Source organism: Thermomyces dupontii (assembly GCF_041956625.1).
Source record: "Thermomyces dupontii strain NRRL 2155 unplaced genomic scaffold VTN31scaffold_1, whole genome shotgun sequence".
Lineage (NCBI taxonomy): Eukaryota > Fungi > Ascomycota > Eurotiomycetes > Eurotiales > Trichocomaceae > Thermomyces > Thermomyces dupontii.
This window is the reverse complement of record NW_027192307.1, coordinates 2,777,531-2,790,373: the sequence shown is the minus strand read 5'-3', so window position 1 is coordinate 2,790,373 and position 12,843 is coordinate 2,777,531. Positions and strand designations below refer to the sequence as shown.

Sequence of the window (12,843 nt, the reverse complement as noted above, 5' to 3'; positions counted from 1 at the left end):
GATAATAATCTAGTTTAGAGTCCATACTCGACTTGGATCCAGAAAATGCTCCATTAATAATCACAAAACCAATGAACAAAACTATCGCGAAATAAAATACCACTAGTAATTTTCCAATTGTCAAGATCACATGAGCCACGTGCTGAATGCTGACTCATCGCTCCAGGGTCATTCCACATTGCCGGAGAGCCACTCAGGGTCGGGTCATTTCTGCCCCAGAGAAAAGCCGCATGACGAAAATAAGTCGCCACCAACTGGCGTCTTTTGTTCTCTAACCTAGGCTATGCCCCTCTTGGCGGTCTTGAAAGTCTCTCCGTTCTCCAGTCGATTTGTGATTTCCCCGGACTGGATTCGATGCGGTGGCGGTGGACCCAAGGATTGGGTTGGTCGACAACCAGGGTACTTACGGAGTAGAGAATAATAGTACTGACTGGTCTTTCACAGTATTAACCATTTCGAGTTATTGAGAAAGGTTCTTCGGCCTCCTGGATCGGAACACTCGGGAACGACTATATGCGGCTTTATCGAACATTCAAAGTTTTCATCCTTCGTCACAGGTTGGATCGTTTGACTGGTCGGTAGCTCTGATAAGACTGCGGTGGCTGTGAAAGTTTGATCAATTGGCTTCCGGGTTGACGTCGATGAGAAGATCATTCCGGAATTGATCGCCTGGGATTGGTTCAAATTGATTCTCAGGGGAAAGCTTTGGCTGATTGCCGGCTTCACGAGACGGGATGGTTGTGAAGTTCTGATCAATAACCTTCTGGGTTGACGTCGATGGCAAACTCATTCCCTCTGAAAACCGACTTGTCCACTGAGTTGAACCCTGGGATTAACACCCAGTTTGCTGGACAACGGATAGAACTTGAGTTTGTTCATCGCCGGTGTCATCATTCATAATCGCTAACCAACACAATCGCTTGCTATGTACATCAGGGAAGCAATATCCACGTCGAACGAACGAACGCTTGGCCCGCTTGGCAAGGCACTTGATCCCCTTGCACACGTGCCATAATACAAGTCCAACAAAGGAAACTGGGGAAACAGCGAAGAGAATAAATAATGAAACCGCCGGGCCAAAGTTCAGTAGTTGATCATCCTCGCCTTGATATGTGGGAGCACGTCTGGCGGAAGCTCCTCTTCTCGGACCAATCCCATGGACAGGAGATCGGCCCAAAAGAAGAATGCCCGATCCTGCGCGTAGGAAATGTAGTCGAACTCGTCCTCGCCGACCTCGAGACTAAGCTCCTCTTGCTGCTGAGACGGCGAGGAGGTATCGGCATCCCGCGGAGGATCCACTCCTGGCACCTTGGCCTGCACAATACCCCATGCCACCCACTGCGCGGAGTTGAAGACGCGCCAGAGTCGCGTCTGGCGCATGAGATACTGGACCTCCCGGTCGACGGACTCGTCGACGTTCTCCTGCTCCGCCAATGATGACCCCGACGACGGTGCCGGGAGGCTGAGCGCCGGGCTCTCCAGGGAGAGCGGGGCCATCCGTGATGATAAGGGGTCGGACGCCGGCATGATCTCGGGCGACGCGTTATATCCAAGCTGCGACCGATGGTTCACGTAGGCGGCAATGAAGCGGTACTGTTCCTCGGGCCTCGGATAACCGCGAGTGTTGCAGGCCCAGGACCGATGAGGATCATGATAATTGTAACACCATTCCGACTTTGCCGATGCGTCAATAGACAACTCCAAACACACCAAGGAAAATGGCTGCTTTTGGGAACCTACAAAATGGTTGGCAAACTCGTGGCCGCGCGTATTGGCCGAGGCATACTCAAAGTCAATCACGACCAATTGTTTGTGGGAGTTGGCCGGCAACAGCAGCGGCGACTCCTCAGCCGGCTGCATCCGAAGCAGATTTCCATATTGAGTCTGAGCCCGTCAGCATACACAACTCGCTAGCAAAACACACATATCGGAGAGAACTCACATCGTTATGGGCAAAGACCAGCTGCTTATTGATCTCCTGCAGCCCGCCGAGCGTTTCAATCAGCCACTTCCGATAATTTTCAACCGCTTTTCGAAACATCGGCCATGGCACGCCGCAGGCGAAGCCGCGCCGGAGCCATTCGGGCCCGGTCTTCCGGCCACGGCCCCCGGAAAAGACGTGCCGGTCCAGCACCGAAATCACCTGTTCGCAGCGGTCCACCCATTTGTCCCAGTTGCGGAACACAAACGGCCCACCGTTGCGCTCCTCGTCGAGTAGCTCGATCCCGTCATGCAGTTCTCGCATTCGCTTCGCAATGTGCCGGGATGTCTCTGGGACGCGAAGGTCATGAGGGGTCAATGGTTGAGCATTGAAGTACTCTTCGAACCGGCCGTTGTTGAACGTCCCCAGCACCCGAGGGCCGATGTTCTTACGGCCGAGTCGGCGGAGGATCTGAAGTTCGTTTTCACGGTCGATAAGGTGATCAACCTGCGGTCCGTAGATGCGCAGCAGAAGTTTCCTATGGCGTGGTTAGCATATATGTCAGCTTTGAAAGAACCCGAGCAGACGACTTACGGAGGCGGTCGTCGTGGTGCCGGGTTGGATTCGCCATCGCGGTTTGAGGGCTCCGGCACCGATTGCGGCGGGCCAACCACGTAAACCGCATTGGTCAGCGCACCGCTGAGACGTGTCACTTGGATCTCGCCGCTGCGGTCCATGGGCACCCGCCGCCAGCCCTTGAGTCGCAGGGTATGAGTCAAGCGAACGATCTCGGACTTGAAGGTAAGCCAATGCGAATTCTCCTTGGTATTCTTTGCATCACCATCGTCATCGTCCACTGCGGAACCCCCGCCGTAGCCCAAAGTCTTGCTGTTATCAAGAACGGCATCTACGCTGGGAACCACGCAATCATCATAGTAATCCGAGTCGGAGCCCGACCCTCTTCGCAGGCCCTTGATATGGGCCGACCGACGACGGGGCAGGCGTCGGTAGGAGGACACGCTGGGAGGCACATCCTTGAACGTAGCTGCATACTGCTGCAAGATCTTCTCTAACTGATCCAGCGCCGAGTGCCAGTCAGCGGTGTCGTTGTGTTTTGCAACCACAGCGCCATCTTCGGAACCCGATGAGGGTGTGGGAGTGCTGCCGTTGCTGGCGGTACGCTTGGCTCGTTCCTGCTGCAGCCACGACCACACCTGATGGAACAGCACATGATCCGGTCGAACGGCCCCGCCGTCGTCATCCTCCTCCGTCGCATCAAGTCGCAGGTGCGAGACCTGATGTCGCAGGGAGACCACGGGCGAAGGCTGGACGACCGGCGAGCGGGCCGTGACCCGTTTCGTCATGCTGGCCTTGTACTGTTTTGGAAAATACGAGTCCTTGACGGCCGTTCCGGGCCCTCCGTTGCTGATAGTACCAGAAGATGACTGCGTCTGGTCCGCATTGGACGGGGCATTCTCCGAGCCCTGTGCGGGAGCAACCTCTTTTTCTGGGGGAAGCAAAACGTCAGCCCTTCTGCTGCACACGGACTGGTAGACTGCAACACACGTGACAGCACTTCCCCGCGACCACCTCGAGGCGTTGCGCCCATTAACCGGCAGCAAAGAATGAGACACAATGGGGGTTTTATGAGAGAAACTCACCTGGAGCTCCCGGTTGGGCTGGAGGGCCATTTCTATCATCATCCACCTGCAAGGCGGGCATGGTCTCTCCTCCTTCTCAGGCCGCTAACAGCCGCGCGAAACCTGTTCGGCGTTCACGAAACTCCGCTTTTAGCCACTTGTTTCCTTCTGATCGGTCCTACAAAGACAGTGGAGCTCGAAGCACTCCAAGCACTGTGATGGCAAGAGATTGAAGGCTCATTGACAGCCAATACGGCATGGAAGACCACACGGGGAGCTTCCAACCTGCAAGAAGCGGATGGAGGGGCCGATGATGGGAGATGATTGATGTCGGTTGATCTGGACGATCAACCAAATTCTCTACTCGTTCTAGTCGAACCCCGTTTACCTGCTTTTGCTCTTAGGCCTAGAGGGAGTTTTGCTCTCGAAAACGGTCGAGTGTGATGGGTGGTGTGGATCATAAAGAAAAATGACGATCACATGGTTTGCAAATTCAAAGAACGTCATTTGAATCAAATTATCACTCTGTGACTTCTTTGAATATTATTTGAAAAGATATGAAAATTGGCTGTGATTGGCCAGCCGCCGCCAGCGGACCTTGAGGTGGTTTTCTCTTTGCCGGCAAAATCACGCGAATAGAGTCGCATCCGGTCGAAGACTGGAGAGCCCATGCTTTTTTGGCTTGGATATATTCGAGGTCGAAAATTTTTACTAGAGCATAACTCTGCGAGATAATACTCCCAACCGTCATGATCTAGGTTAATTACTCAATAAGAATACCGTAACGGCATAACCATTTCGCGAGCCAAGCTCCCATTTAAATCCATGCAAGGAAAACCGAAAGTCACCGTCACAGGAGCCTATCACAAACGCCGCGTAGAAGATGATAGAGCAAAAAGGCAAACTCTAATACATAGTTAAAAAAGTACTGATACAGGCCAATCATACGGCGTAATGACCGAAGTTAAGCCCTCGCCCATTCGACCACCTCGAGAGCGCACATGACCAGCACAAGCGTCGAGGGAAGGATCCTGAAAGACAGTCAGTTTCGGCCATCTTAGATGACTCGACACTGGCCACAACTCACCAGATCAAGTAGCTCTGGAACAAAATCCGAGACATGGCGCCCATGAACACATTATTGAGTTGACAGATCTGCGCCAGCTGCAGGGCCGAGGGCGCCCCCGTTAGCAAGAAGCAGACAACGACAAAAATCGGGTCGTCTATGATGCTGATGGGAGCGTATTTGGCCAGCAGCGCTAGTATCGGCGCCATGATGACGGTCGGAAGCAGCATGCGTGCCACCAGAGAGGCAATGATCAAGTTGCGCTCCTCTTTCGGATGCGTATAGTCGCCTGCGTCGCCCGTGGGCAACGTGTTCCGGGCCAAGTTGGCTCCCAGAACGACGAGAATCAGCGGAACTGCCACCCGGCCGTTCTGCTCAATGGCTCGCGTAATGGAGTTGCGCACGAACGTTCCTTCGTTGAAAAACAGCGCTTGGAGCCGCGGGATCGAGGCGACGAGGATGGCAACCAGCATCGCCCACAGAGGGGGATTCATGAACGCCCAGAGGCCGCTGAAGAACCATGCCAACCACGATGCTGACACAGTCAGGGTCTTCTGCACCCCAGCAGGCAGGGCATGGAACATTCTCCGGCAGCAATCCTGCAGCGACTTGAATGATCGGGCCAGGACGTGCCGCATCGAGCGACGACATCGATGCCAGAAGCCTTTGAAGCCGCGCGCAGACTGACCATCAAATGCCCGCTCCTCGAGGCGGGGAAAGCTCAGAATGTCTCCATTGGGACTGCGGTATGAGGAAATGTGGCCGGGCGAGGACGGTCCGCTCTCCTGATCGGCACCGTCGCCGTCCTCATCATTGTCACGGGCCGAAGCCTGGGCCCCATCCTCGGTAGGGAGTTTGGTGTACGAATAAGGACCGTGATAGACTGGGGTTTGGGTCCCGGAGTCGAAGTCGGTGGAATGGCCGCAAGCGGGGTCCAACAATGCCTCATGGGAGCGCACTGTTCGGATCAGGGGCTCATCAGGATCTGTCGGGTGAGGATGGTCGGTATACTCTTCTTGTCCTACCCTTACGGAATGGACGCTGGCCTCTTCAACAAATCGATCCTTCGGTGCCAGCAGCACATGGTACCCCCAGCTCCAACGGACCAGCTGCCCCAGCTGCTGAAAGATCAGCAGATAAAGGATCCCCCGTGCGGCCACTTCGCCATCGGTATCGTTTGGGACCCGATGCCAATGCAAGCCGGTGAGGGTTTTTGACAGAGACATAATGAGGGAGATGGGAAGTGAATTCGAGTTGCCAAACACCTAGCGCAGTAACCGTGAGCATTTTGATCCTTGCGCGGAGAGACGTGACCGATGCGCACTGACCGCCATGGCCGCGACGAAGTTGGACTGCCTCTTCTTGAAGCGGAAGCATGCCGCGATTAGTTTGGCGCACAGGTATGACACGCATGTTTGGATGATGAAAATGACGGGAATGATGGCAAGCCCAGACAGCTTATCGAGGGTGAGCTGCGAGGCCAGCTTCGTGAAAACTGGGATTGATTAGGACCAGACCCATGCGCACGGGGGCCGCTCCGCGCTCTCACCTAGGCATGGAGTGAAAAGAGCGACATTGAGGTTTGCGACCAGCTTCTGGGCGTCGGCATCGAACATGCCCCTCCGGGCGGCGATGTATCCGGGCAAGCTTACACAGAAGACCTGCAGCACTGCCTGGAATACGAGAAAGACGAGGGAGAAAAAGGAAGGATGGTTGTGGGCTGACGCGGAGGAGGGCTGGAAGATTTGCTGGACGTCATCGCCACCAAGCTCGAGGGCTAACGATTGCGCTGTAAGTCGGGATGACGGCAGGGCTAGGCCCATGGTCCTGGTGATGCCTGCAGTGGGTTGTTGCTCAGGGAGCAGAAGATGGGCGAAGGGGAATGGTCATGATGGACGGGAGGAGAGGTGTGAAACTCTTTTTCTCTGAAAATCTTGATTTTCATCCCCTGTTGATGTGATCTGGAAATGATCTCACAGATGGAGCTGGAGCAACGCTGTACATCGTCTTGGCAGGGCCTTATCGATAAAGGATTCCAGTTGGAGTGAATATGTACAGGGGATTATGTACAAGAAAAAAGGAACTGTTTATCGTTGATAATTCACCGGTTGTAATTCAAATCGCTGAGCCATTCTGAGATTTCTCATATTCACCCAGCGCGAGAATCATGTAGTATTGATCTCCCCAAAACACCCGCAGAGAGCTGGATTGCATCAGGCGCGGAAGCATGTCGATCTGCCAAGATCCGATATCCGTTTCTGGCAGCCATTTTTCCCTGTCCAATCACCTCTCAGCAATGGGGCTCGTGCTCTGCAGGCGCAGCTAGCCACTGGTGCAAGTAATCATTGGCTCTGTGGCTGAGACTGAGCCACAGAGTGGCTGTCGAGGCTTTCCCTTTTCGATCATTAGTGAGTGGTAGGATTATGTCATCCAGAGATCCATTTTGCCAGTTGACAGTGACAGCTTTTACATATTGACGGCGCAAAGTGCAAAATGTCTGCGCGTCTCTTCCCAGTTCCCACAAACGACCAATCTGAATCGGGATTCGCGGTGGCCAAGTCCCTGGTCCACCGTGGTGGCAAACCTCTCATTAACCTCGTTGTGAAAAATGCTTGGTTAGGTTTGCGAGCTCTGGTTGCTCCTCCGGACAAGTTCCGCATTATTAACTTACAGCGGTGGTTCTCACTTCCGCACCCTGGACTCCCGAAAGTCCCATTATTTCCTCGCGAAAATCTCTGCATAGGTGGCATCATTCACTTCCGTAGTCACCGATCGATCGACGCTGAAGTTTTTCCTGGCCGTATCTCTCTCCCCTCTCCCGGCCTCCTAGTTTGCCTCCTTGCCCCCCGTGGTATAGATGCGAGGCGTTCGATTGGGAAATCCTGGGCCGACCGTAGTTCTCAAAGCCAGGGAAATCCCAGCAGACGGCAAACCACCGTCGACACCCACGGATTCTATCTCCCGTTGGGGCCTTTCGACTCGCCGGATGATTTTGCCATCGGCCGTGACAGAGGTTCGACTTTGACGGTACCTGGTTGCCCATCTCCGTCGTCTTGCCTCTCCCCCCCCCCTGCGTCTTCCACGAGAGCCTCCAGAGTCCGTTGCTCTTGTGCGGTTTCTGTTTCCTCCCGCGTGGACGACCGGATGCGGAATTGCGCTCGTTAAGCTGTTCTTGTCTCACGGTCTCTCCCTCGTCTTGGTGACTCCCGCCTGCGCCTTGACCCCGTGGGTGGACACAATCGCAGCTCCCCCGCACAAACTGTCGCTTATCTTTGCCTCGACCGGTCGCTAAAGCATATTATTTCCGTTCTCCCCCAGCTCCGAGAAACACCAAAGTCGGAAAACTGCAATCTACGGCACCACGAAAATATTGTCCGGACCGACAGCGCAAAACCCGCTGTTGAGACCTTCCCGTGTAGGGAATCGGTCGTGAAGAAGGTGAATCATAACGGGCCTTCTCAGCCAGAACAGGGGGTATCCGTTGGGTCAATACCGGCCTGGAATCGCACGAGATGGATGATCAAAAATGCCCAATAGTGGAGGATGTTCCCGTGTCGCCAGACTCTGAGCAGGGCTCGGAGTCTCCCCTCTCGCCCACTCTGCCATCAGAAACCGTGCAATCCCCGAATCGCACCTCCATTCCCTCCTTGCGAGGACCGGAGCCTCCCAGGGGAGCGGCGAGATCACCAAATCCCCTGGGTCAACTGGATGCGGCCCGCCGAGGTGGAATTCCACCACGGTCAATGCCGGCCATTGGGGGTCACCCAGGGACCCTGAATCAAGAAATCCTGGCCCGCATGAAGGCCTTTTCACTCTCTCGCCAAGGCGCACCGCCAGGACAGAATGTCGCTTCGACCGACGCCTCCGGGAACGGAAGCGCAACGGCAGCTGTACCCAACAGCCCAGTCAACGTATCGTCCGGAGCGATCACTGGTGGGTTTCCCGGGCGTTTCGCTCCAACAGCACGCCCACAGCCTCACAACTGGTCATCTGCGCCTCCTGTATCCTCTGCGAGCCCAAAGTCCGGAGGATTGGCGGCGAAGCGAAAGAAGCCAGGACTCAGGCTGTCGGATGCCTCCAACCCAGCGGGTGGCGACAATGGCACGCCAGGATCCGGAGGTTCGACAAATGATGTGACCAAGACCGTGTTTGAACAGTATGCCGATATTATCGACGCCAAGTCGGGCAAGCTCAATCTTAAGAACAAGGTCGTGATTCATGGTGGTGGGATCGAATTCTCGTCGGGCCACAAAATTCAGATTTCCTTGGATGAGATTGATAGACTGGAAGAGCTGGGCAAGGGCAACTACGGAACGGTCTACAAAGTACGCCATAGTCGGCCGCAGATGCGCAGACCAGGCATGGGAATCTCGGGCATTGTTAGTCGACCGCCCGGTGAATCCAACCAGTCGGAGCCAAAGGATAATCTTACGGGCATTGTGATGGCCATGAAGGAAATACGGATCGAGCTCAACGCGGAGAGGTTCAAACAGATTCTCATGGAGTTGGAGGTTCTCCATCGGGCCGTCTCTCCGTTTATCATCGACTTCTACGGCGCGTTTTTCCAAGAGGGTGCAGTATACATCTGTGTCGAGTATATGGATGGCGGCTCTGTGGATCGATTGTATGCCAAGGGCATCCCGGAGAACATTCTGCGAAAGATTACTCTGTCCACTGTGATGGGCTTGAAATCGCTCAAGGATGACCATGAAATCATCCATCGAGATGTCAAGCCGACCAACATCCTCGTCAACACTCGGGGCCAGGTCAAGATTTGCGATTTCGGCGTCAGCGGCAATCTGGTCCGGAGTATGGCCAAGACGAACATTGGCTGCCAGAGTTACATGGCTCCGGAGCGCATTCAGTGCGGCGATGCTTTGGGCGGCGGGACATACAGCGTACAGAGTGATGTATGGAGTCTTGGGCTGTCCATTGTCGAATGTGCTCTGGGACGATATCCGTATCCACCGGAAATCTCCAGCACTATTCTCAGCCAACTTCATGTAAGCGCGCATTCATCGAATAGGGCGAGTTTCACATGGTACTGATTCGCTTTTTCCATCTAGGCTATTGTCCATGGCGATCCGCCTACACTGCCGGCTGATTCTTATTCCGAGAACGCCCATGCGTTTGTCCGCGCATGTTTAGATAAGAACCCTAATAGCCGACCCAGCTATGCCATGCTCCTGCGACACCCTTGGCTGGCGCCCCTTCTCGAACCGCCGCAGAACGCGGACCCCAACGCGGAGCCGGGATCGCTGACGGCCGAACACGAGCCGTCTCCCCGTCCGATACTGCGGACGAAGAAGTGGCTGCATGGGTTCAGGAAGCGCTTCGCTGTCGCGAACAAAGCCGACAGGCGCCTACGGAGCGGCCGGCTCTCCATGCTGTTCAACTCGATGCCGTTTCCGGCAGTCCTATTGTCGAAGAACCATCCACGCAAGCATGACCCCGTCCGTTGTACTGGCAAAGCGATTGGTTTTCTGTGAAATGTCTGTGAGCTTCCACGACCACGGCGCGGGCGCCGGTTGGATAACAAGAAGGCATTGTCATTGGGTCTATCTATGCCATCGTCGTGGTGCATGTGTCTTGATCATGTTGCAAACCCTGCACCAGTTGATGTCTTGTATCTGAAGTGTCGGAATCCTGTGTACACCACCCCGTCCTTTTTTTGCATATTCAAAGCTGTTCTTGTGCAATTATCCGGTGGCTGACTGTATGGTCCATGTACTTGGACTCCGTACATAGCACACGAATAGAGCGAGATACCGTCCTGCTACCATCATTCTTCCCCTGTTTCTTCCGTCTGTTTCTTTGCCATCCATTTACTAATAAGCTGCAGCAAGACCATCGCGCGGCTGATGATGATCCTGGCCAGCCCGATGGACTTGGTAGAGAACATTGCCTAAAAAAGTTAAGTGTTGCTCTCGCATTGCAAATTTTCCGCAGCGTAAAATCTCGATTTGAAATTTCACTGGTCAAACAAACAGCAGACCTGACACCATCGAGACCCCGCGATTATCAATCAATCAAATCACACTATCCCGGCCTGAACAGACAGCGTACAGGACTATAAATCTAGGATATAAGACCCGGTAGTCTTGCCTGTCTTTCTCTCGGCCGGCATGCTTGCTGGGTTCTCTGTTCATGCGCGAACAGCCTCTAGAATCAGGTTAAGAACAACCCCTTTCGCAAAGAGATCCTTATCGACTGTTATTACTCCCGGAAAGCAGAGCGGACGGCCTACAGTAGTGGCATTGGCCAGGCAATCGGCATCGTCACATTCTTCCACGATTTTTTCCCGTCTAACTGGTCTGTCGGGACATTTGCCTTGGAGACCTCAGAGCAATATTAACGCATCCGAGTATTCGACAATGGCGCCAATCGAAACCAAGACCTACGACTACATCGTGATCGGAGGTGGCAGCGGCGGCAGCGGCAGTGCCCGCCGCGCCGCGGGCTGGTATGGCGCAAAGACGGTGATCATCGAAAGCGGACGCGCGGGCGGCACCTGCGTGAACGTCGGCTGCGTGCCCAAGAAGATGACGTGGAACTTTGCGTCGATCAATGAGAACCTGCACGCCGGGCGACACTACGGCTACGATATTCCTCAGGACGTCAAGATCGACTACAGCTCCTTCAAGCGGATCCGGGACGCGACCATTGCGCGGCTGAACGGCGCTTACGAGCGCAACTGGGGCAACGAGGGCATCGACCTGGTGCATGGCCGGGCGCGGTTCGTCGAGCCCAAGGTTGTCGAGGTCACCCATGACGATGGCAGCAAGACGCGGTACACGGCCAAGCACATCCTGATCGCGACGGGCGGACGGCCGATCGTTCCCGACGTACCCGGAGCCGAGCACGGCATCACGAGCGACGGGTTCTTTGAGCTGGAGGAGCTGCCAAAGAAGTGGGCCGTGGTGGGCGCGGGTTACATCGCCGTGGAGTTGGCCGGCGTGCTGGCCGCCGTCGGTGTCGAAACGCACATGTTCATCCGCGGCAACACGTTCCTGCGCAAGTTCGACCCGATGATCCAGGAGACCATGACGGAGCGGTACGAGGCCGTCGGAATCAAGATCCACAAGAACCACAAGGGATTCCGCGAGGTGCAGCTGCTGCGTGACGGGAAAGGCCCGGAGAAGCTGCTCAAGGTGATCGACAATGACGGCCAGGAATACGAGTTCAACGAGCTGCTGTGGGCCATCGGCCGCACCCCGCAGGTTGAGGATTTGGGGCTGGATGTTGCGGGAGTGAAGCAGAACCACAGCGGCCACATTGTGGTTGATGACTACCAGAACACCAATGTTGAGGGCATCTACGCCTTGGGAGATGTTACCGGCCAAGCGGAATTGACGCCAGGTAAGAATCGTCCCGTCATCACATGCTTCAAGGTACTAACCCTGCGGGTTTTTTTCTTAGTGGCCATTGCCGCCGGCCGCCAACTCAGCAGCCGCCTCTTCGGACCTCCCGAACTCAAAAACGCCAAACTCTCCTACAGCAACATCCCCACCGTCGTCTTCGCACACCCGGAAGTCGGCACCATTGGTCTCACCGAGCCGCAGGCCCGCGCCAAGTACGGCGACGACAAGATCAAGGTTTACCGGACGCGCTTCACGGCCATGTTCTACGACGTGTTCCCGCAGGAGGAGAAGAAGAAGAACCCGACGCTGATGAAGTTAGTCTGCGCGGGCCCGGAGGAGAAGGTTGTCGGCCTGCACATCCTGGGTCTCGGCGTGGGCGAGATGTTGCAAGGGTTCGGCGTGGCGGTGAAGATGGGTGCGACGAAGCAGGACTTTGATAGTTGTGTGGCAATTCACCCGACGAGTGCGGAGGAATTGGTTACGATGCGGTGATAGATTTTATATGAGCTACGTTGTGGCTATGATGGATGTACACTCTACTCTTTGGTGGTTGTTTTGACGCATTGTGTACTACATATGCAATAATAGACAAGCATGTTTTTTATTGTAAAGAAAACATTGGTGAGATGATTCATCGTTGGTACATGCAGCAAGAACTTGAAAGCTGCAGTTTGAGATTCGTCGTAGATTGGTTTTTTGTGGAGAGATGATGGTTTTATCTCAGACTGATATCGACATCACCGAATCCAGCCATTGACACCACAGAGCACGTCTTCGAGGACTAGTATGTACTAACTGCGGGATTGTATCGGAGAGCTCGGCTGCGTCTCAATGGAGGAGAGCGGAGAGCATGTC

The 12,843-nt window shown here is 54.7% G+C and overlaps 5 protein-coding genes across 5 annotated transcripts; 3 read left to right on the top strand and 2 right to left on the bottom strand.

Moving 5' to 3' along the window:
- Nucleotides 1-1,083: 1,083 nt before the first annotated feature.
- VTN31DRAFT_1056 (uncharacterized protein) lies at nucleotides 1,084-3,643 on the bottom strand (the record flags this gene model as incomplete). Its single annotated transcript, XM_069401071.1, has 5 exons — nucleotides 1,084-1,674; nucleotides 1,741-1,884; nucleotides 1,943-2,459; nucleotides 2,516-3,428; nucleotides 3,583-3,643. The coding sequence occupies 5 exons, from the start codon at nucleotides 3,641-3,643 to the stop codon at nucleotides 1,084-1,086; spliced, it is 2,226 nt and encodes a 741-aa protein (XP_069263912.1).
- A 1,001-nt stretch (nucleotides 3,644-4,644) lies between these two features.
- VTN31DRAFT_1055 (uncharacterized protein) lies at nucleotides 4,645-5,853 on the bottom strand (the record flags this gene model as incomplete). Its single annotated transcript, XM_069401070.1, has 1 exon — nucleotides 4,645-5,853. The coding sequence occupies one exon, from the start codon at nucleotides 5,851-5,853 to the stop codon at nucleotides 4,645-4,647; it is 1,209 nt and encodes a 402-aa protein (XP_069263911.1).
- A 1,267-nt stretch (nucleotides 5,854-7,120) lies between these two features.
- VTN31DRAFT_1054 (uncharacterized protein) lies at nucleotides 7,121-7,792 on the top strand (the record flags this gene model as incomplete). The annotated part of the gene is made up of 1 exon (XM_069401069.1): nucleotides 7,121-7,792. One exon carries the CDS (start codon nucleotides 7,121-7,123, stop codon nucleotides 7,790-7,792), a length of 672 nt encoding a protein of 223 aa, XP_069263910.1.
- A 347-nt stretch (nucleotides 7,793-8,139) lies between these two features.
- Nucleotides 8,140-10,116, top strand: VTN31DRAFT_1053 (uncharacterized protein; the record flags this gene model as incomplete). The annotated part of the gene is made up of 2 exons (XM_069401068.1): nucleotides 8,140-9,630; nucleotides 9,694-10,116. The coding sequence occupies 2 exons, from the start codon at nucleotides 8,140-8,142 to the stop codon at nucleotides 10,114-10,116; spliced, it is 1,914 nt and encodes a 637-aa protein (XP_069263909.1).
- Nucleotides 10,117-11,001: 885 nt separating this feature from the next.
- On the top strand, nucleotides 11,002-12,480 carry VTN31DRAFT_1052 (uncharacterized protein; the record flags this gene model as incomplete). The annotated part of the gene is made up of 2 exons (XM_069401067.1): nucleotides 11,002-11,986; nucleotides 12,047-12,480. The coding sequence occupies 2 exons, from the start codon at nucleotides 11,002-11,004 to the stop codon at nucleotides 12,478-12,480; spliced, it is 1,419 nt and encodes a 472-aa protein (XP_069263908.1).
- Nucleotides 12,481-12,843: the final 363 nt, after the last annotated feature.